Source organism: Rattus rattus, chromosome 1 (assembly GCF_011064425.1).
Source record: "Rattus rattus isolate New Zealand chromosome 1, Rrattus_CSIRO_v1, whole genome shotgun sequence".
Classification (NCBI taxonomy): Eukaryota; Metazoa; Chordata; class Mammalia; order Rodentia; family Muridae; genus Rattus; species Rattus rattus.
Window position 1 is genome coordinate 118,729,640 of NC_046154.1, and position 22,632 is coordinate 118,752,271.

A 22,632-nucleotide genomic window follows, 5' to 3' on the forward strand; every position below is an offset into this window, starting at 1 on the left:
AGAACACGGTTGGATAAACTGACAGTTCCCAGATGTGATATGGACAAGAGTCCATCAGGAGATCAATGGGACAGGATGGAGAGCCCAGAAACAGACCACATGAACAAAACTGATGGATCATCAAATGGGGAAGGAAATAAAATGCAAAATATCTCTTTCTTTAATGATGCTGCTTCAACTGGACATCCACCTGCAGTCAAGTCTGTGCATGGATCTCCACAAATGTAAAACACAAGCCTAGAAATCTCCAGGAACCTGTTTATGATATAGGAGACATTTTTCTGTAGGTAATTAACTGTACATATGACAAAAACTTTTTCAGAGTTTGTTTCTGTGGGTGTGTGCACACGCATGCGTGTGTACGTATGCATACGTGTGCACACACACATGCACATGGAGTGCCACAAGTGTGCACATATCAGAGCTAAGAGGGCAGGGTTATTACATTAATGCTGGACTCAGGATTATGGAGGAAGCACTCCTAAATAGTGAGCCATCTCTCCTGCCCAGAAAAAAGATTTTTAAAGACACAGAAATGTAGTCTTTGATAACCCATATTTCACTGAAATTAAAACCTTGTGTTCTACAAAAGACAGTATCAAGAGAATAAAAATCCAGTCTAGAATTTGGAGAAAATATTTACAAAAGTATAAAAGAATATCATTTGAAATATGTGAAGAACTCAAAAGTTTAGTAGTACAAAAAGGAATCCTCTAATTTTTTAAAAAGTGGCCACGATTGATGAGTCACCAATGAAGATAGGTGGCAAATACATATATGGGAAGATGTTCATATATTTTATTGGGCAAATGCACAAATGATGGCACAAATGAAGTGGCCACAGATATCCATAAGAGAGTAGATTGTATGGAAACACTCCAAAATGTTACATTTGCTTTTCCTGAAATGAATAATAGAAACACTTTTACTCTGTAAACTAGGTAAGTCATTTTTCTAAGCACATTATCTGGGTACCCCGTTTTACCCCCATCCACAAACTCTGGTCATATATTTCTTTATGAGATGATGCTAGGTAGGAAAATGTCTATGGGGTACCTAACTTCCTTGGCAAACTCTAAAGATGTGTTTTTATCTTCATCTTTTACAAAGCTCGTGCAAGGAATTTCTCAAACGAGCCCAGGATTGCGTGTTGATGATCCCTATGCACACTGGGGCTTATTTCTCCGACATCTTTAATGAAATTAGACAGCTCCATTCCCCAGCTCCCTCAGCAACATTCTGTGCGTGTGCTGTCTTTACATTAGTCACACCACAGACTTAATAATTGCATTCAGCTCTGACTTCTCTCTCCATTCAGTCCCCAGCAGTGACATTTTAAAGTCACCCCTACACTTGAAAATTGGTGCCAAGGGGACTGGAGAGATGATTGAGCAGTCAAGAGCACTGGCTGCTTGCCAGAGGACCCAGGTTTGGTTTTCAGCACTTAGATGGGGGCAAGCAACCATCAGAGAATGATGCCCTCTTCTGGCCTCTGGAGTATGGCATGCAAACAGACACACATGCAGGCAAAACATCTGTACACATAAAATAAAAGGAAAGTAACCCCTTAAAAAATTGACATTAACCCTATTCATTCTTTAAGAGATCTTCGATCTTCACATGCCAGTAGTTGAGTCAGGGTTTTCTCTTTGGTTTTGCCCTCATGTTATAGAGAATCTGCCCCTGTATCATGAAGCCGGCTCTGTCATGGAGAATGACAGGTTAGGTACCCAGGAGCTGGCTAGACTATGGAGAATCCCAGTTTCGTGACAAAGCTGTGAGGGATGGAATCTACCATCTTCATCGCATTGGAAAGAATGCTGGTTATTAAGTAGGCCTTAATAATTAATCTCGCTTTTCTTTTAACCTATAATGACCTTCATGTTTCATTATACTTTAATTTGCTACAACTGCTTCTTTCCCTTACAGTTAGAAACTATCAAAAATATATTCTGCTTTTTCAAATAATTAGCCACATTTGTAAAGGTGATGTAAGTATGTATAATTTATCTTTACATTCTGTTAAATAATGCATCTTATTAATTTAAACATAATGAAGAAAACCATGTTGGAAATGACTAGCTGACAATACTATTAATCTCAAGGTCTTGAAATGCCAGAATAATTCTAATGAAGAAGGGGCCATAAGAAATGGAGTTCTCTCTATGCTACGAAAAGAACCAAGTTTTTTTCCTATTCATCTGCAGGGTTTTTCTATTAAATCTGTCATCCCTAGCCAAGAGCTCCTCCAGGATCACATGTCCACTGAAGTACCTCACCATTCTAACCCCATTGGGCTTTTCTTGCTTTACTTAAACACTTAGCTCCAGTATTTGCCCTATTCACTCTTCTGTTTGTCCCAACATAGCATGATACGCGTACATCATCTGTAACCCCTACAAACCTTATGAGGTAGATAGTATTGTCCGTACACAGAAAGCTCCGAAGAATGCTTGGAAAGAAAATCCTTAGGCCTTCTTATCCTCACTTCAATTGTATTTTCTTCTTAAAACTACAGCATGTCTTACAGAGGTCACAAGGAGCAAGAAGAGTTATTTTGCTTTAAACAAGAGTGCCACCTTGTGGATAAACAATCTTTAGTAAAATAACATTAAAGCCAAAAGTCAATTTTGTTTTATGTCCTCCTACCTATAGGACTTTTCTTATATAGAAATGCTTCATGCAGAAGGCTATATGTGTTGAATATCTAACTAGTAAATTTATTTATGCTCCCTTTGTTCAGTTTACCTGACGCCCTCTAAGTTCAGATTGTGTTAATTTGATAGTTTTTGTAGACCAAATGACAATGAGTTTCAAATGTGCCAAGAGAAGTGACCTCACTTATTCTGATAAGTGATATTAGACCATATTTAACTTAAATCAAAGTAGTCCTTGTGCCAAAAAGGTGATTATTTTCATGGATGCCCTTGCAAACCTTAGTTGTCTGGGTTTAATGTTATCACATCCATATCCTGCTATATTCATGAAATTGAAAGGCAGCAAACTAATATCCCCCTAAACAAGCTACGAGGGCATACCTTCGGGAACTAAAGTTATAATTTTTTGAAGGTACCAACTCAGTTACATAATCAGAAAGAAGGCCATAATGAAAATTCTCATAGGCGTGCAAAGACATTTGTTACCAGAAGCTAATCCAGGAGGCAAGGTTGGGATGAAGGGTATGAATGGCTGATGGCATCAGAGAATGAGCTAAGGGAAGAAGGGAACCACACGGAGTTTGTGTGCTGGCCCCTGCTCCTACTTGTCAGGCCCAGCTGGCTTTCTCAGAACCTACTAGATGCTCCATGAGATGCTCTATGCAGAATATAACAAGCTCCATCCTCTTCCTCTCTTGCAACTTTTTAGCTCCGTCTTCTGCCTAAAGATGCTGTAAGGCCAGGTGCATGAGCCTTCTCTCAGTTTGGAGGGCATTCCCCATAGATGATTCAAATCAATCCTGTACAACCAACTCTACTCAAGTCATTGACCAATAAGATGAAGCATTCCAGAATCCCTTCTGTCAGGAAGGCAGTTCCACCCCTTTATGGCTGGGTTCTTGTGTCAAAATGTTAAGAATCTGACACCTTCTGTCGAACTCTAGTATTTTGTCATACTATTGGTACAACACCTCACCCGAAGGGGCTTTGTCCTGGAAACTGGACTGGAGCGAAGAAGGAAAGAAGAAAGAGCAGACACACCTACAGAAAAGCTGGGATTGGAAGGAATGTGATTGCTCTGGTAGAGCACACCTACTATGCAACAGAAGCCAGAAACTTTAGCACCATGGACAGCACAGGAGGCGGGGTTAGCTAGCCTTGGTAAGAACCTTGTATGGGTGAAGAATCAAGTTGTAATCATCTGACCAGAGGAAGCGACAGTCACCAGTTTTTGCACACACTACCAACATTTTCACTCAGACTAGAGGAAGGTTTTCTCACACCTCTGATCCTCAGCCCTGTGGGAAGGTTTTGCCACTCCTGTGGGGCTGAAGCCCTGGGGTCCTTAACAAGGCCATGCCCATATTAACAACACACACTCACTCAGGACTTTATCAACTCTTCCCACACTTACTCAGGGCTTCTTCAGGTCTCCACAACCCAGTGTCGCCCTGCTCACAGCCATCGAGTAAGTCTTATCTAGTTAGCACAAGCGAGAGAGTAATCTCAGCATTTGAGAAGAGGGATGATAGAGCATCTTAGTTCAAGTGATGTTCCTTATAGGGACAATCCTTGATCTTGACTCGAATTATAGGGTTGTCATTTACCCCAGGCAGCACTGTCTCATTCCTCACAGCCAAGTAACTCCTCTGTATTCTACATGGAGGTCAAGTGTGGGTGGATAGTGGGGAGAGAATCATAAATCATCCATATGATACTTGACTCCACCTGTACACACTCTTGATGGCTTCAAAACCTTTTCAGAAATCTGCAGGAGCCTCAGTTCTGTCCCAACCAGAACAGCTGAACATCATCGAGAAGTCCATAGTTCATGTTGGCTTCCTTCTTCAAGAGATTTTTCCCCCTCTGACACAGGATTCCAGGACCCTTGGTCTTACATTGCTTGCATTTTCTTCATCACTTTGTCTTGTTCACGTCTGTATGCTGTCATCTGAGCCAAACTCCTCTAAACTGCTAAGCACGGTGGACATGTCCCATCACATAGATCAGCCCCCATTCTAACGGTATGCTCTCAGCTTTCAGGGGACTTCCCTTCCTGTAGGTTAATCTCAAATATTATAAAGTCTGTGAGGATGCCAGACTAAATGTTGATGACTATAATTTCTGAAGGATAAGTTGATTTTGGTTAGCATTTTATCACAGCAAAAGGAGAACAAACTAGAAAGCTATGTACTATATAAAGTGAGTGTTTGAGGCCCCTTTTTGAAGAGTTTTATTGGCCAGTTGCTCAAGAAGGTCCCAGATTCACTATACTGTAAGGTGCAATGATTTGAACCTTAGCTTATTCCTACGCAAGCACAAATTCTTTGAGAAAACGCAGCAAAGAAGTCAGACACAGAATGGCATCAGGGCTTAACTGTGAAGGTGCTGCCCAATCGTGCTTACCCATACTGGTTGTTTCTCTTAAGTGAAAACCAGTTTTCCTGACAGAGTTCTCTCTGGCAACCTTAGGGAGTTTTCTGTGCTAAAGTTTCTTTTAGAAAATATTATAATGAGAGGAGGACAAAGAGCCTATGGAACAAAAATTAAAAACAAAGGCAAAAACAACCCCAGTATGGGTTTCTGCTTATGAGGGCTTCTCGCCGTGAGCCCATTGGACGTGTTACACATGCTATGGATCATTCTTCTTGTCTCCCTGTGATGTTTGTCTCTGTGTTTCACATTACCACACTTTGGAGGTTATCCCGAATGCCAGTTGTGTGAGTTGAACACAACTGACAGGGTTGAAAGGCTAAAACTACCCTTTCTAATCTATCTATTCCCCGTTCTCTGCCTTAGGCTATGCCTCTTCTGCAAGTCTGTTCGCTATTCTTGCTCCTCTGATGGGAGATGTACTCATTTCCTCAGTGGCATTCAAAGGCTCTTCCTTGAGGATTTGCAGAAATTTAAATTTCTCTTTCTACTAGAAGAAGAGAGAGCTGTAAAAATATGTCCAGAATAAGATGAGTGTTTGCATTTTCTTGACCCCTCTGCTTAACTGTTTCACATGTTTACTTCAATGATCCAGAAATATAAGTTACATCTTTTTTCTCCTCATTCTCTGTGCCAGATTAATAAAATAAATTAATAAACTAAGCATGTGTGGAGAAATCAGTTACTTATCCAAAGGGTTTTTTTTTCTGGTCTTCTGCTATCACAATCCTTTTTGTTTTTTAATTGGATATTTTTTATTTACATTTCAAATGTTATTCCTTTTCTCAGTTTCCAGGACATAAGCCTCCTATCCCCTCCCCCTCCCCTTCTTCTATAAGGATGTTCTCCTCCCCATCCACCACCCCATCCTGCCCCCTGACATTCCCCTACACTAGGGGTCCAACCTTGACAGGACCAAGGGCTTCACCTTCCATTGGTGCCCCACAAGGCCATCCTCTGCTACCTATGCAGCTGGAGCCATGGGCCTGTCCATGTATAGTCTTTGGGTAGTGGTTTAGTCCCTGGAAGCTCTGGTTGGTTGGTATTGTTGTTCATATGGGGTTGCAAGCCACTTCAGCTCTTTCAATCATTTCTCTAATTCCTCCAACAGGCATGCTGTTCTCAGTTCAGTGGTTTGCTGCTAGCATTCGCCTCCGTATTTGACATGCTCTGGCTGTGTCTCTCAGGAGACATCTATATCCAGTTTCTGTCAGCATGCACTTCTTAGCTTCATCCATCTTATCTAGTTTTGGTGCCTGTCTATATATGGGCCACATGTGGGACAGGCTCTGAACGGCCGTTCCTTCAGTCTCTGCTCCAAACTTTGCCTCCATATCCCCTCCTATGACTATTTTTGTTCCCCCTTTGAAGAAGGAATGAAGCACCCACATTTTGGTCATTCTTCTTCTTGTAGTCTGTGAATTGTACCTTGGGTAATTCGAGCTTTTGGGCTAATATCCACTTATCAGTGAGTACATACTATGTGTACTTTTCTGAGATTGAGTTACCTCAATCAGGATGATATTTTCTAGTTGAATCAAAGTTCTAATTAAATAAGCATCTCAGTGCAGAGTGACAGCTATGCCTAGGCATTGTTCTTATGTGCTGTGGATGCAGAACAGGACAAACTTCTTTTCTCATGTGTAGTGAAACAGAAAAAAACACATAAATGTATAGTGTGTCAAGATTATAGGTGCAATGGAAAATAAAGCAAAGATAGGAAATAATATGTGTTTTGGAGTGATGTCTATTTTGTGTAGGATGGTCAGGAGAAGAAAGCCTCTTGGATGGTGTTGTTCTGCACTGCCCAAAGAATGAGTGACAGCTGCACTTCTACTTTTAATAAGTGAGCTTGTTACGTATATAGCAAGGCAACATAAAAGAATTAGTAACAAGAGTGAGTGAGTGTGACCTGAACATGTTATATTCATGTATAAAATTATTAAGAATAATTTTAACTTCTTTTTCTTTAAGAAAGAAGAACGGGTCTGGAGTTTCAGCCTTAAAAGTGCTCTGTTTTTTGCTGAGATGGCCTGTCCATAAAAAGAGTCGTTTGTCAAGTGTAAGACAAGATAAAGAGTTTAGTCTGGGGAGTGCTTAGTTTGAGTTGCCCTCCAGATAGCTAAGAGGCCATGCTGTCTGTGGTGGCAGGAAGTTGCCATGATCCACCCATCTTGAGGGATTGACCCAACTGTGGTATCAAGAGAATGGTGAAAGGGCAGACACATAGACGCATGTGAGGGGAAGGTGGAATGGGGTGAGTTGTGCTCACTTTGATGGAGGTAGAACCTCAGTTTGGGTGGAAGTGTAAAGGAAGGGAACAAGCTGATATCCTGAGGAAGATTCCGGTATAAAGGACTGATTTGCTTTACATTCTGAATCAGGGAGGCAGGATTATATGGGGTACAAGGAGGCAGCAGTAGCTAATCTCAGTCAGAGGTCTTTGGATGGTAGTCGTCTTGGGCTCTAGTCATTCCAGGAGAGGAAGCTGTGGTTGGTAGTTATCACACACTGGTCGATCATTCATAAACACTTGTATTTGGACCAAAGGAAGGCTTTGCCATGTCTCCGAGCCTTATTTCGGGAAGGCTTTAACTGTGCCATGGATCTGCCTTGCCCATGCCCATGATACACATTCACTCAGAACTTCATCCATTACCCACAGTTGTGTGTGAGGATCTGGGGTTTGAGGACAGAGAAAGATTCGAGTGCCCACAGCAAATAAATGATGCTAAAGCCATGGGATTATAGTGTGAGGAGAGAGAGAGAGAGAGAGAGAGAGAGAGAGAGAGAGAGAGAGAGAGAGAGAGAGAGAGAGAAAGATCTGAGGACCAGTTGTGTTCATTTCCAAAGCTCAGAGACTGGGAATGAGAATGGTTAGGGTAGTAAAGGAAAATCAAGAAAGAATATTGATGGAGAGCCAAGATATGGATGGCCCCATTTGGAGAAAGAATGCACTTACCTTTGCTGACTGTTTCTATGTGGTCATGGCAGTGAATTACCAGTGGGTGGGAGACATAGATGTCAGTGGCCAGAGAATGAACAACTGGGCTGAGGGCAGACCACTAGGACAGGACTAAAGACCTTGTAGGAGTGAATTTCTTCACTGTGCTATGTGGCTTTCTCTGGCCTTTTGCAGTGGGTTAGTAGGGCTGTGAAATAGTTGGGTTTAACCAGAAAAAAGCAGATAATTGCTATCACCAGATGCATGGCGTATTCCCTTTCCTTGTGAAGCTCACTATTTTATGAACATGATAGCTACCTTTTAAATAAAGAAGACTAGAGAAGCAAAACCTACAGGAAGACAATGAAAGTTCGTCATTGTACACTTGTAAGTAGAATAATAATACCCACGTCTCTCTCATATACGCACCCACTTTATGTGACCAGAGGAGATACAAATGCCCTACCCTAAAACACCTACTCACTAAACTGTGATTGAACCAAAGAGTCTGAAAAATACTTTGAAAAACTAGAACTGATTTAGTTTGCATCGAATGACTGTGTTATAGAACGAATGCTAAGAGGCATCTATGTTCTTTGAAAATATTCATATTTTTCTCCAAAAAACAAAGGAACTAAGCAGAGTTTTAGATGTAGGAAAACTGTCGGCCCACATGAAAACAAAAGAAGTTACATGTTTGAGAGGGGCCTGTCTTATGATAATTAGGATTCAAAGATAGGAACTGACTTTCATGGTGACAGCTTTCATTCAAATCACCCTGTAGAGTAGCAGTCTAAATACGGTGCATCTATATGAATTAAGCAGTGCCATGTCAATTTCCCATGTAGCTGATCACTTTCTCTTTATTGAAAAACAAAAACAGATTTTGTTGGAGCCAGGAGTGATCCAGGATGTGTTAGCAGCTGGCAGCCATCTACAGCTGTTGGAACTTCTCAATTTGTGTTCCCACTATCTCATCCAGGTACGTGTGCTTACATCCGCTAATTGCCCTTCCGGGTCCCTTGCCCTGAAGTTGTAAAACTGTTCCCTACCAACCGATAGAAAAGCTACACTGTGGGTATGTACATGTATGTGAGTCTGGTGTTTGTGTGTCTGCATGTCTATGCGTATGTGTGCATGAATGTGTGTGTGTGCGCACGTGTGTGTGTGTGTGTGTACAACCTAGCATGTGCTTGTAGGTTCTTGAGGACACAGATTAGAGGATCCTAGGAAGACAGCTGCAGTTCCTGTGTCCTTTCATGAATATGGATGTGTTGTCCTTCCTCCAGGTGACCTGTCCACTCCAGGTGACCACTGTCCCCAGGCAGCAGATTCAGTTCCCATGTGCAGGCCTCCCCATGGATTTCTGGGGAGTTAATACTAGAAAGGATCCAGGTCTAAAGTAATGCCGGTTGTGGAAATGACTTACAGGTGCAAGACAAGTTGGCCATCCATTGAAGACACAGTAGTTATATCTTGGAGTCAGATGTAATGAATTATCCTGGGAACTTCCAAGGTGGCAAGGATAGGGAAACGGATGAGTGAGCTGTGTACCCTTTCCCTGGTCTGCTGCATGGTCTGGAATGGTTCTGGGAGAGGTGAGAAGGAAATTCACGTACACTGTGCTGTTGAGCATTTAGAAATGTTTTGCATTCATTCCTCACAATGAATTTGCACATTAAAAAATGTCAGAGGCTCACAGTGTAGCCAGTGTGCTGGTGGGGACCTTCCTAATTTGTAAATTCATCTTTCTCCTGGGGAAAAATCTTTTCGGTAAGATGTGGGACGGCCATGGAAGCCTCATGTCTCTGAGACTTCTATTTTACAGACAAGATTACATTTAATAAAGGTAATTTATTTACTCACTTTGGAGGGAGATCAAAATTTTATTCAGAAACTTAAGGGTGGGGAGGGACTGAAGAGGTCCAAGTGGCAGGGCGAGTCTTCTGGGCTTTTATGTCATTAACAGTCTCTCTCTCTCTCTCTCTCTCTCTCTCTCTCTCTCCTCTCTCTCTCCTCTCTCTCTTCCTTCCTCCTCCCCCCCCTCCTCCCCTCCTGTGTGTGTGTGTGTGTGTGTGTGTAGAGAGAGAGACAGAGATAGAGAGAAAGAGAGAAAGAGAGACAGAGAGAGAGAACAACTTAGGCACCACCTTTCCCTTCCACCATTTGTCCCACGGTCTCACTGTCCCTTCCTTGCACTTATTAAATATAGTGACAGTGCGAAGTAATTAAAATAATGAATCTACACACTTCTACTCTAGCATCTCTGTGCATCTGACTTATTATTAGTAATAAAAAACCCTTATATCCCTACCTGATTAGTTTGTTTTTATTTAGGATCATTTCCTCTAATTCTAAATTTGTCTAAATGTGCTGTGACTAGGTCCTCTATCTTTCACTCCTGCTACCCTACTCACTGTGGAATTTTCAAAGCTGCCTCTTATCTTTCTTCTCTTTTGTTGTTTGTTTGTTTGTTTTCCTGACAAACCTGAGAAACCAGAAGCAGTCCTTCCCAAGGTTTCAGTGTGGGGAGTATCAGCCATGTTCACCTAAGGAGGAATTTAAACACAGACTATGAAATTGTTATTATTATCTCAATGCATTTAACCTGACAGTAATGTTTAACTATTTTTATCTGGTTTTCCTTCCTTTTCCTCACAGTAGTTTTTGATGATATGGGAGAGCCATTTCCAATTTCTTTTTGCTAGTTGTCAACATGAACCATCTAGAAAGTGTACAAGATGTCAGAAGTGCGTGTGTGTTTGGCTTTGAAATTGAAATTATTTTTATTTGACATTTCTACATCAAATACTACTACTTGAGCTTTAAGAAGCCCCACTGGATTCCCTTTCTTGTGACAGATGATGCTCAGTGATACATAGACAGGACCTTGGTTACGGTCTTAGAATCTTGAGGATGATACCCAGACACATCATCCTGCCTGTTTGTGTAGAGCTAAATGCCTTCTCTATAAGTGAGAGCCCCAGATGAAGACCGGAAGGCCATGTACACGTCTCCTCCCCTGTCAGATGGATCTGTGGAGACCTCAGCAGCTGTGCCCTCTGCAGCTGCTTTCTTCCACGTGTTCCTGTCTGGTCAAAGTACGGTTTGAATAAAGTTACATTCTGTGAACTTACTACTCAGACTTCCTAATGGTGGCTGAAATTCACCAGTTTCACAAAGGTCCTGCCCTTCCACTGTAGGACATCTGCCTTGTTATCAGTGATGCTGCCGGATGTTGTGCTCATTGAAGGAAACTGGTTAGGAACCCAAGCCTTGCGTCTGTAGAGATAACAACATTTCAGTTTTTCTAATATATATACATTGCATCTCTCAGGATAAACTTTTTATACTGAGTCAACCTGCTTTTAGATCGTATTATTTTAGTGCAGCCTTACATATCTTTCTCTTTTGGCGGTATTGTTCAACTGATTTTTAAAGTTAGATAGAATCGTTTAACTGAAAATATAAAAAGTATTATTGTTGTTGTTGTTGTTATAAATGAAAAGTCCCCAAATGCTTAAAATGTACCAAGAAGTTGTGTTTTGTTACCAGGGCTACTGTGTTTGCCATCCTGGTTGCAGCCTTTGTCCAACTGGGCTTTTGTGATGTCATTATTGTGTTGTCCTTAAATTTCTCTTATTTCTTTGGTTAGGATAGGTGAGTCTTCTAAGAGCCCCTGTTCGTTATCTAATACTCATTTAAAAACTGTCCAAGGAGAACCCTTTGCAGAAGCTCCCTGAGCCTCCTCGGCCATTAGCAGGCACCGTGGTAACTTCTGGCACAGGAGTGCTGCTACAGGATCCCCATCCCCATGCCCGGAGAAGAAAAGCGAAACTTCCAGATCACAGTGTGGTCTCCTTTTCCTGCCTTTTCAAAGAGATCCCCAGCCCAGGTCCAGTCTGAAATAAAACAGAAGTGATTTTTTTGTTCTCCCTTGTCCACTTGATTCCTCTAAAAGCTTCTCTAGAAATATAAACTAGTTGATTAGAGAGTAGTTGCTGAGGATGGGATCTGGCAAGGATGTGCATGGCCTTGCTTTTCAGTGTTCACATTTGCATACATGTGTTCTGTCCCCTGTGGTAAACGTGGTTGAGGAAATCCCTGGAGCTCTCTTCCTGAGTGACCAGCCCTACATGGCAGAGGTCCAGCATGCCCACTGTTATACTGAGCTCTTTCTCAAACTCTACTTTTTCCCCAGATAAATTCTGGACTTTTGTTATTGTTTATTTTGTTTTCTGAAACAGGTTACCCTGGGCTTGCCTCTACCTCACCAATGCTCTGCTCAGCTGATAACGTATTAGGATTCTAGGCATGTGTCATCATGTTCCGCTTTCCCAGCAATTTCATGTTAACTATTGAACTTTTCCAACTACATTTTTATGTCTGTTTTTATTATTTAGAACAATTTTCAGATTTAAATATATTTTGATCACTTCACAAGTCCTTCCAGATTCATCTCTCTCTCTCTCTCTCCCTCTCTCTCTCTCTCTCTCTCTCTCTCTCTCTCTCCCCAACTTCAGCTTTTTCTCAAAAAACAAAAAACGAAACCCCAATATAACAACAAAAACTCCCAAAAGCAAGAACATAGTATAAAACACCACTCAAAAAGAAACAAAACAACAACAACAGCAAGACCTCATCAAACTGTAACCAAGTAAAAACACACAGGCACAGACACATACACACACAGGAAAACAAAACAAAAATGAGAAAAAACATGTAGAGTCCATCACACATTGGTCAACTACTTCTGACCATGAGGCATATCTTGGAATGGATGATATACCCAGTGCCATTCCATTGGAGAAAATTGATTTTCACTCTCCAGCAGATATAAATGACAATTTGGTTGTTAATCTTTACTGTAGTGACTAAGTTTTATTTCTTTCATTCACTCACTCAATCATTCATTCATTCACTTTTTAAAGATAAGGAAATATAATATGATAAAACAGAAAATAAAATATCAAAGTTGGACAAGACAAATCAACAGATGAAAAGAGCCCAAGAGACGGCACAAGAATCAGAGACCCACTCACACACTCAGGAATTCTCTAAAGACAGAAAACTGGAAGCCATAAGATAATTGAGCAGGACCTGGTACAGACGCCTGCAGGCCCTATGCATGCTGCTGCTGCCTCGGTTTCTTTTTTCATATGAGCTTTGCTCATGTTAATTCAGAGAGCCTTGTCTTCCCGGTGTCCTTTATCCCCTCTGGCTCCTACGTTCTTTTGCCTCCTTTTCCACAGGGTTCCCTGAGCTCTGAGGGGAGGGATTAGATGGAGAAAAAGACATCATACTAAAGGCTGTGTTCCAGAGTCTCTCACTTTCTGTATAATATCTGCTGCAGGCCTCTATATTTGTTCCCATCTGCTGCAGGAGGAAGCTTGCATGATGATGGCTGAACAAGGCACTGATCTATGACTAGCAAATGTCATTAGGAGTCATTTTATTACTCCAGTTTTTTCTTTTTATTTAGCCTAGTATTTGGTTTCATCCTGGACCCTGGGCTATTTCTTGTCAGGTTCCTGGTCGCCTAAGCAGTGTTGAGTATGGGTTCCATCTTGGGGAGTGGATTTAAAGTTCGATCAGTTATTAGTTGATTACTCCCATAAATGTTCAGCCACTGTTACCCTAGCATGTCCTGTAGTAGGTATATAATTGTAGATAAAGGGATTGTGGCTGGATTGATGTTTATATTTCTCCTTTGATACCATTCAGAGTACCTTTCTGTACTAAAGACACTAGAACATATGAGTGAAGGCGTTATGTAGCTCCGTCTCTCCCTGGTCAAGGAGTTGTGTAGATGTATTCAACAGTGGGGTCTAGTTGACAGTTTGTAGAGAGCAACTTATAGTCTTAACAAAAGCTTGGGTTGTTTGAGGCCTCTCATGGACCCCTTCGGTCAACAACTTAATTAAGTATAGAAGCTTCATTGGGTAACAAGAAATGGCCAGTTAGAACTCTGTCTCACTCATTATTTGGTGATCTTTATTTCAATTGCCTTCTTATTTGTATGTATTTTAGGAAGTTTCTACTGTATTAGGCTTCTATACTATCCCACAAATGTCTTCAATTTTAGATGTCTTTCCACATATTCCCTCTCATAAGCCCTTCTCGCCTCTCCCTCACCATTTGATCCTCCAATACCAGGCCCTCCTCATACATAAATATCTATTCTATTTACCTTTCCTAATGAGATCTATCTGTTTTCTCTAGTTCCTTCTTTATGCTATGGTCCGTGGTTCTGTGGTTTATAGCTTGATCATCATTGACTTATCAGCTTTACATATAATATCCACATATAAGTGAATACATATCATATTTTTCTTTCTGAGTCTGGGATACCTCAGTCAGGGTGAATTCTTTTGTTGTTGTTGTTCCATTCATTTACCTGTAAATTCATGAGTTTTTTTAAACAACCAGGTACTACTCCATTGTGTAAATGTACCACATTTTCTTTATCCATTCTTCTGTTGAGAGACACTAGGTTGTTTTCAATTTCTGGCTTTTTTAATGAATAAAGCAGCAATGAGCATGATTGAGCAAATGTCCCTGTGGTAGGATAAAGGGTCCTTTGGGTGTTCAGCTGGATCTTGGAGTAGACTAATTCCTGTCTTCCTGAACCACCACATGGATTTCTACAGTGACTGTGTGAATTTCACTCCCACAGCAAAGAATGTTGTTCTCTCTCCACATCCTCACCAGCATGAACTGTCGCTTGTTTTGTCGATATTAGCCATTCTGACAGATGTACGATGAACTCTCGAAGTAGTTTTAATTTACATTTCTTTGATGACCAAGGAACATTTCTTTAAGTGTTTCTCAGCCATTTGAGTTTCCTCTATTGAGAATTCTCTGTTTAGATCTGTAATTCATTTTTTTGATTGGGCTTCTTTTTTCTTGATGTCTAGCTTCCTGAGTTCTTTATATATTGTGGATACTAATGCTCTATTAGATGTATAGTTGGCAAAACCCTTTCTCACTCTGTAGGCCTCAGCTTTGTTGGAACGATGGTGTCCTTTGCCATGTAGACGCTTTTCAGTTTCATGGGTTCCATTTGTTACTTGTCAATCTTTGTGCTATTGGCATTCTGTTCAGAAAGTCTTTTGCTATGCCGATGAGTTCGGTGCTATTCTCCACTTTCTCCTGTATCAGATTCAGTGTGTCTGGTTTTATGTTGAGGTCTTTGATCTGTTTGGAGTCGAGTTTTATGCTGGGAGATGAGTATGAATCTATTTGCATTCTACATGCAGCCATCCTGTTTAACCAGCCCCATTTGATGAAGATGCTGTCCTTTTTCCAGTGTATATTTCTGGCCTCTTTATCAAAAATCCTGTGTTTATAGGTGTCTGGATTTCTATATGAGTCTTCACTTTGATTCCATTGATCATTTGTCTGTTTTTGTACCAATACCATACTGTTTTTATTTCTATAGCTTTGTGGTACAGCTTGAAATCAGGGATGGTGATACTTCTAGTAATCATCATCATCATCATCATCATCATCATCATCACCACCACCACCACCACCCTCCAGGATTTTTTTTATGTAGCCTGGAGTTCCCATATGAAGCTTTAAATTATCCTTTCAAGACATGTGAGGAAATATATTGGAATTTTGATGGAGACCACATTAAATCCATAGATTGCTTTTGGTAGGAAGGCTGTTTTTATTATATTAATCCTATTGAAACATGAGCATGGGAGATCTTTCCATGTTCTGATAGCTTCTTAAATGTTTTTCTTCCGTTTTTTAAAGTTTTGGTTCACTTGCTTGGCTAAAGATATCCCAAGATACTTTGCATTATTTGAGGCTATTGTGATAGGTGTTGTTTCCCTGATCTCTTTCTCAGATCATTTGCTACTGATTTTTGTGAATTAATTTTGTATCTAGCTACTTTACTGAAAGTGCTTATCAGTCACAAGAGTTTCTGAGTAGAATATTTTCAGGTCACTTATGTATACTATTCTATCATCTGCAAATAAAGATGCTTTGACACCTTCCTTTTTACTTTGTATCCCTTTGATCTCCTTCAGTTTTGTATTGCGATGCCTAAGACTTCAAGAACTGTTTTGAGTAAGAATACATAGAGGGGGCAACCTCCTCTTGCTCCCGATTTTAGTGGAAAGGCTTTGAGTGTCTCTCTATTTAAGTTGATGTTGGCTATGAGCTTGCTGTAAATTTCCTTATGTCCTTAGGATTCTCTAAATTTCCTTGGTGTCTTTCGTTATATTCCCTGTCTCCTTTATTTCTAATTTTGTTAATTTGGATCTTCCTTCTCCACTTTTTAGTTAATTTGGATAAGAAAATAGTGAATATTATTTATAAATATAAGATTTGTTGATTTTTCCCAAAGAATCAACTCTGTTTCATTGATTCTTTGTTTTGTACATTTGTTTGTTTCCATTTCATAGATTCCATCCCCAAAGTTGATTATTTCTTGCCATCTGCTTTTTTGGGGTGTGGTTTTATTTGATGCTGTCCTAAAGCTTGCAGGTGAGCTCTTACGTTGTTAGTATGAGAGCTCTCCAATTTTTTTTTATGTGGGTAGCTTGTACAAAGCTTGTTAGGACAGCCTTCTTGTGTCTCATAATTTTGGTTTGTTATGTATTAATTTTCATCGAGTTCTGGAAATTCTTTAATTTCTTTTGTAATTGCTTGTCTTGATCCATTCTATATGTATGAGTGAGTTGTTCAGTTCCCATGAGTTTGTAAGCTTCCTGTCGTTGCTGTTGTTGATATCCAGCTTTAATCTCTGGTGGTCATATAGGATGCAAAGCATTATTTCAATTTTCCTGCATCCGTTGAGACTTGCTCTGCATCCTAGTATGTGGTCAGTTTTGGAGAAAGTTTCACGAAGTGCTGAGAAGGTGTATTCTCTTGTTTTTGGGTGACTGTTAGGTCCATTTGTCCTATAGTGTCAGCTAGATTAATAATTTCTCTGTTTTCTTTTTGTCTGATGACTACTGGGGAGAGTGTGTTATTGACGTCTCCCAGTATCAATGCGTGAGGGTCTATATGTGACTTAAGCTGTAGTAGTGTTTCTTTTAAAAACTTGGTTGTCCTTGTGCTTGGGGTATAGACATTAAGAATTATAATGTCCCCTTGGTGGATTTTTTCCCCATTGATAAGTATATAGTATCCTTTCCTATTTCTTCTAATTAGTTTTGCCTTGAAGTTTATTTTGTCAGATAGTAACATGGATTTACCAGCTTTCATCTTAAGTCTATTAGCTTGGAACATCTTTTCCCATACTTTTACCCTGGGGTGATATCTGTCCTTGAAGTTCAGCCATGTTCCCTGGGTGTAGCAGAAGGCTAGAATCTTGTTTTTGCATATATTTTGTCTATGGTTTTTTATCTAATGATGATAGTTATCAATGAGCAGTGTCTGTTTTGTTGAGTAGTGGTGGTGGTGGTGGTGGTGGTGGTGGTGGTGGTGGTGGTGGTGTGTGTGTGTGTGTGTGTGTGTGTGTGTGTGTGTGTGTGTGTGTGTGTGATTAATAATTAAAATTTTACTTTGCTGGTCTGGAATTATTAATTCCTTGTGTTTTCTTGTATGTAGTTAACTTCTTTAGGTTGGACCTTACCTTTCAGTGTCTTCTATACTGCTGGATGTATATGTAGACATTGCTTAAATTTGACTTTATTATGGAATGTCTTATTTTCCCCATGCATGGTGATTGAAAGTTTTGATGGGTGTAGTGTGAGGACACGGGATGTGGTGGCATTTGTGGTCTCTGAATCTGCAGCAGATCTGTCCAGACCCTTCTAGTATTTAGAGTTTCCAGTGAGAAGTTAGGTGCTGTTCTGATCAGTATGCCCTTATATGTTACTTGATCTTCACCTGTTGCAGATTTTAATATTCTTTGTTGTGTGCAGTGAATGTTTGATTGTTATGTGCTAAGGGGCCTTTCTTTTCTGGTCCAGTCTGCTGTTCTGTACGCTTCTTGCACTTTGAGAGCATTTCCTTCCTTGTGGCAGGGAAACTTTTTTCTACAATTTTGTAGAAAATATTTTCTGTGCCTTTGACTTGTGTTTCTTCCCCTTCTAGTCCTATTATTCTTAAATTGGATCTTTTCATGGGGTTCTAGATATTTTTTGTGCCAGGAGTTTTGTAGATTTATCATTTCCTTTCACTGAGGCGTTCATATCTTCTCCTTTTGTCTTCAATGCCTGAGCTGCTGTGTTCCAGCTCCTGTGTTCTGCCGATGAAGCTTGCCTCTGAGTTTCCTGTTCAAATACCTAAATTTTTCACTTCCAGATTTCCCTTAGTTTGTGTTTTCTTTATTGATTTTACTTCCACTTTCAGTTCTGGAGTAGTTTTATTGGTTCCATTCCACTGTTCATTTTTCATAAGCTCTTGAAGGGACTTACTTTTTCTTTAAGGATCTCTTAACATATTCATAAAGGGTATTTCAAGGTATTTTTCTTGTGCTTCAGTTACCTTTGAATATTCAAGCCTGCTGTGGTAGGATTGCTGGGCTCTAGTTACATTTGGGTTTTTCCTGGCTGTTTTGGTTATGTTTTTACGATGGCATCTAAGCATCCATCATTAGGAAGACTGTAATTCTGGTGCTTATATCTGGCCCTGTCTTTATTGGGTGGGTGTTTTGTTCCTTGAGTTTTGTTTCCTCTTCAGTTCTTAGGAGAGTTTGGCCAACTGCATGTTGCCTGTAGGAAAATCTTGTGAGGTCCTTACAGGTGTGGGCACTGGGCTTTCCAAGTAAGTTGTGTTTCTGGGTGTTGGGAGCTGATACTTGGGAATGGGAATGTCCTGGAGCTGATGGGGCGGCGTCTCCAAGGAGGAAGGAGAGCATGGAGTTCTGTGAGGATCTGCTTCTTTAGTACCTTGGGAATGGAGGCAAAGAGTGATAAGCTGCCAGAGCAGAAGTTCTGCCACACAGCTGAGATAGACTGGAGGATTAGACTGGGAAGAACGGAGGGAGAAGTGAATATCTGTCTTTGGCCTGCTTGCTTTCCTGGACAGAGTGCCTGTAGGTTTTCATAGAGCGCCTGCCTAGTGGGGTTGAAGGCTTGGACAAAGCAAGGGGTGAGGGGAAGGAAATTTGGAGGGCAAGATCTGTGTGACGGACTGGAGATGAAGGCGGGGAGGAAGGAGACCTACAGCGGACATTCTGCTGCAGAGCCGGAGACCACACTGGGGGAGGATTTGGGGGAGCAGAACGAGAGGCGATGATCTGCTCTAGCCTACCCGCTTCCCTGGCAGGAGTGGCCAGTGGGGTCCCAGGGTGTGCCTGAAGGAGTTGGAGGCTGGGATAGAGCAAACTTGGAAAAGAGGTTAGTAGGGAAAGATCTGGGCCGTTCACTGTAGGTGTGGACAGGAGGGGGAAAGGAGGGTGGCCTCAATGGGTGGTCTGCTGCCAAACTAGGGATGAGACTGGGGATTGGAGCAGCCAAAAAAAGGGGTGAATATCCGGAGTTTGTCTACCTGTTTTCCTTTCCAGAGTGTAGGTTTCCAGGAAGTAGCTGTTGGAGTTTCCCACCTAAATGGCACATCGGTCGTTCAAACTTTATGTATTATAAACTCTAATGTGCTGGAAGGGTGCTATTGATCTGCCTGTTTCCTATCAATCCGTGTGTTGTTTTAGATGTCCAGCTTTAGAGTCAGCTTCATTAAATGTCTCGTGTCTTCCCATGTCTTTTATCTGTCACTGAGGTTATTTCCTTTCGTTAGACACCCACTGTTCCTGCTAAAGGAATAACTCCTAAGTGAGTTTCTTGTTTCTAGCCTCTCTCCATAGCAAGCCACAGTCCCTTGAGTATCAGTATCTTTCTAGGGAAGGGAACCAGCATTTGCGGAGGGCCTGTTAACACTTAACAGTTTATAAGGGCTTGAATTTCCACCCTGCCCAGTAGCCCTTTACATCAGGTGACTTTTGTTTCTATGGTTGGAGGAGGTTACATTCAGAATTAGTGTGTAGACTTAATTTAGAAGTGGCCTCCTGCTACCTGTTGGTGTATCTCACTAGTACAAGTCAGTATATCAGTTTACCTACAAAAGTCTTATCACCATTGCTGGACCTGTTCTTTCCCAGGTTTTCCCCAGCTATCCTGCCTGGTGCAGAATCCTAAGGCAGATGTTAAATACGGGGACTTGCCATTAGAGAAGTCTGGTAATAGGAGATCCCCAGTACCAGGCAAAGGCTTTCAGTTCTCTGTAAACTATACCCTGGTGGTAGGGGTGGAAAAACACAGATACACAAACATGTCCCTTCCTCTGCTGAGAATTCCATAAGTCAAGGATGTTAACCATGGATTTGTGTTGTGTCCCCTGAAAGTGACCCATTAGGATGCCAAGCGTGCCATCTTTGGAAGGGAGAAACTTCTGTGGGACTCGTGCCTCTCGCCAAGGTGATAAACTCTCTTGTCCAATTAATAGTAGCGTCCTTTGTTTCACCAGGTATCACAGTTTCATAATGACATGCAGCTGAAGTGCAGTAATAAAACCAGCATCCTGTAGGCTCTTCCAATAAAACCAGCAAAGCAGTGATAGTGATAGCAGGCTGCCAGTAGCTATTCGTAGGCAGTAGGTGGCAGTGTGAATCCACCAAACTTCAGTAGTTCCTCTAAAGCAAAAATCAGGGGGGAAACGGAAAGAAAAATTATTTATTTTGCTACATATTAGTCTTCTGACCCAATCAGTAAAAAAGTCATTATTCACACCACACTGGGCAATATGCATTGTAATTTTTAACAAATAATAGGAAACTGTTAATGTGCTCACAGGAAATGCAGTTTTGTCTCGGGCTTCTATGGTCATTTATCACCGCACTTTGTGAAATCACTCATTTGTTCTAATTTGAATGTAAATGACTCTAAGGTTTTACAAATAAGGTGACAGACTCACATAAATGTAATTGCAGGGTTCATCTCCTTCTTTTTATATATCACTCATTAGGTTATGAATTAAATACATCGTATTAAACCAGGGGCATGTCCAATGATGATATTGTAATGGCAAATTACTCTATGCTATTAGAGGTGTATTTTTTATTCATGGACATTAATTTGTCATTAAGCGGCATTAGTTTAGCACTTTTATGTGAAAGACGTGACCTGCAAGAGGAGACGTGCTGCTGGGTTCTGAGAGAAGAGAACTCAAGGGGCATAGGTGGAGCATTTTATCTCTGTAGGGAAACATACGGCGTGTGCATTTGTTTTGTTTTGTTTTCTTCTGTTACAAGCGTTATACTGCTCACTTCCTGAGACGAAAGGCGTTCTCTGTATAATACTTGTCCTTGAGTAACCTAGAACATAAGGCCTAGATGCTTATGTTCTAGATGCTGCTCATCTTTGGGTAGCTGGGAACTAACCTGAAGAGAATCTCTAGGGTAGACAGCAACTCCCCACTCTGCCCTCCATCTTGTCCCCTGAACACGCCATTCGTCGTCCTTCATCCTCATTTAGCTGTACACTCAGTGGGCCACAGAGAAGTTATTTTTCTCTTTGGTGAAGATACAAACATTTAAAGATTTTTATTCTCTCCTGAGGGTTTTGGGGGAGATTTCTGGGTAATTTTGTTCCTGCTTTTATAAATACCAGTCTGAAGGTTTCCCTTTTAATTAAGAAAAGATGTCTCTACACGCAGCACAGGAAGCACTGTCTCTGAGACATAATCTCTTCAGGTAGCATCTGACTCGTCCTCCACGGGGTCCCATATGACTAGAAAATGCCTTTCCCCGATTTTGCCCTGAGAGGCTTTGGGTACAGGTTCCAGGACCTTACCTTTCACCAATTTCAGATTTCCTTTCCCTTCCTTCCCATGACATGAACTCAGTATGTGTGGAGGGAACAGAAGTTACCTTCATTCAGTAATTTTTATCTGCTTTTTGATATTAATATATTAAATAATGGTATGGAGTTTATATAAGCAGTGTTCTATTACTTTTACCTACCGAATAAATTTTGTTCAGTTGGAAGCACTTCCTACAGTGACTGAACTTGACAGCTAGGAGCTTATATATTTTACAGCGTTATAATGAATTATTATGTTTAAAATAAATAATGCAGCAGTGACTTTTTGGAGGCTCTCTTCTAAACAGTGTGTTATTATAATTTTAATTATTAAATTAGCAGTATTTCTAAATATATAGTGGGTATTCTGTACAAAATAATTCATCCTCAAGGTTGAAAAGTTATAAGCCCTACTCATTTTTCTCTAGCACTGAGCTGTTTTTTCTATTAGAGAAGATAGATGATTATGCCCACATATATATTTAATACTGCTATAATTCAGTGTATTAACTGTATGCATTCCATGCTTTCCTTGAGCTGATACCCTTGCATTTGGAGCATATTAAAGAATAATTTTTGAAAAAGATATTATAAACAGTTTAGTCTTTTTGCTTTTTTTTCCAGTGAAAATGATTAGGAAGGCTAGAAATATACCAAATACAAGCCAGCCACTTACTAATTATTTGTTCTAATCAAGAATATTTGTCACCTAGCACGGGTAATTCAGAAAGTCAGGTTTGCCACACATCATTCATGTTTGGTTCCAGGAATGCATCTAAGATCTTCAGTAGCTATTTCAGGATCCCGATTAGTTTTTTCTTATGTTATTGTGTTG

The 22,632-nt window shown here is 40.7% G+C and overlaps 1 protein-coding gene across 4 annotated transcripts in view; it reads left to right on the forward strand.

The window, feature by feature from the left end:
• Positions 1 to 22,632, forward strand: part of Klhl32 (kelch like family member 32) — a 215,337-nt gene that overhangs the window by 116,758 nt on the left and 75,947 nt on the right. For 2 of the 4 annotated variants that reach the window (XM_032905088.1, XM_032905100.1), the window contains exon 5: positions 8,918 to 9,016. The exons of the other annotated variants lie outside the window; for them this stretch is intronic. In XM_032905088.1, the coding sequence (XP_032760979.1) occupies positions 8,918 to 9,016 (99 nt within the window). The remainder of the gene's footprint in view (positions 1 to 8,917; positions 9,017 to 22,632) is intronic. 4 annotated transcript variants of the gene reach the window in all.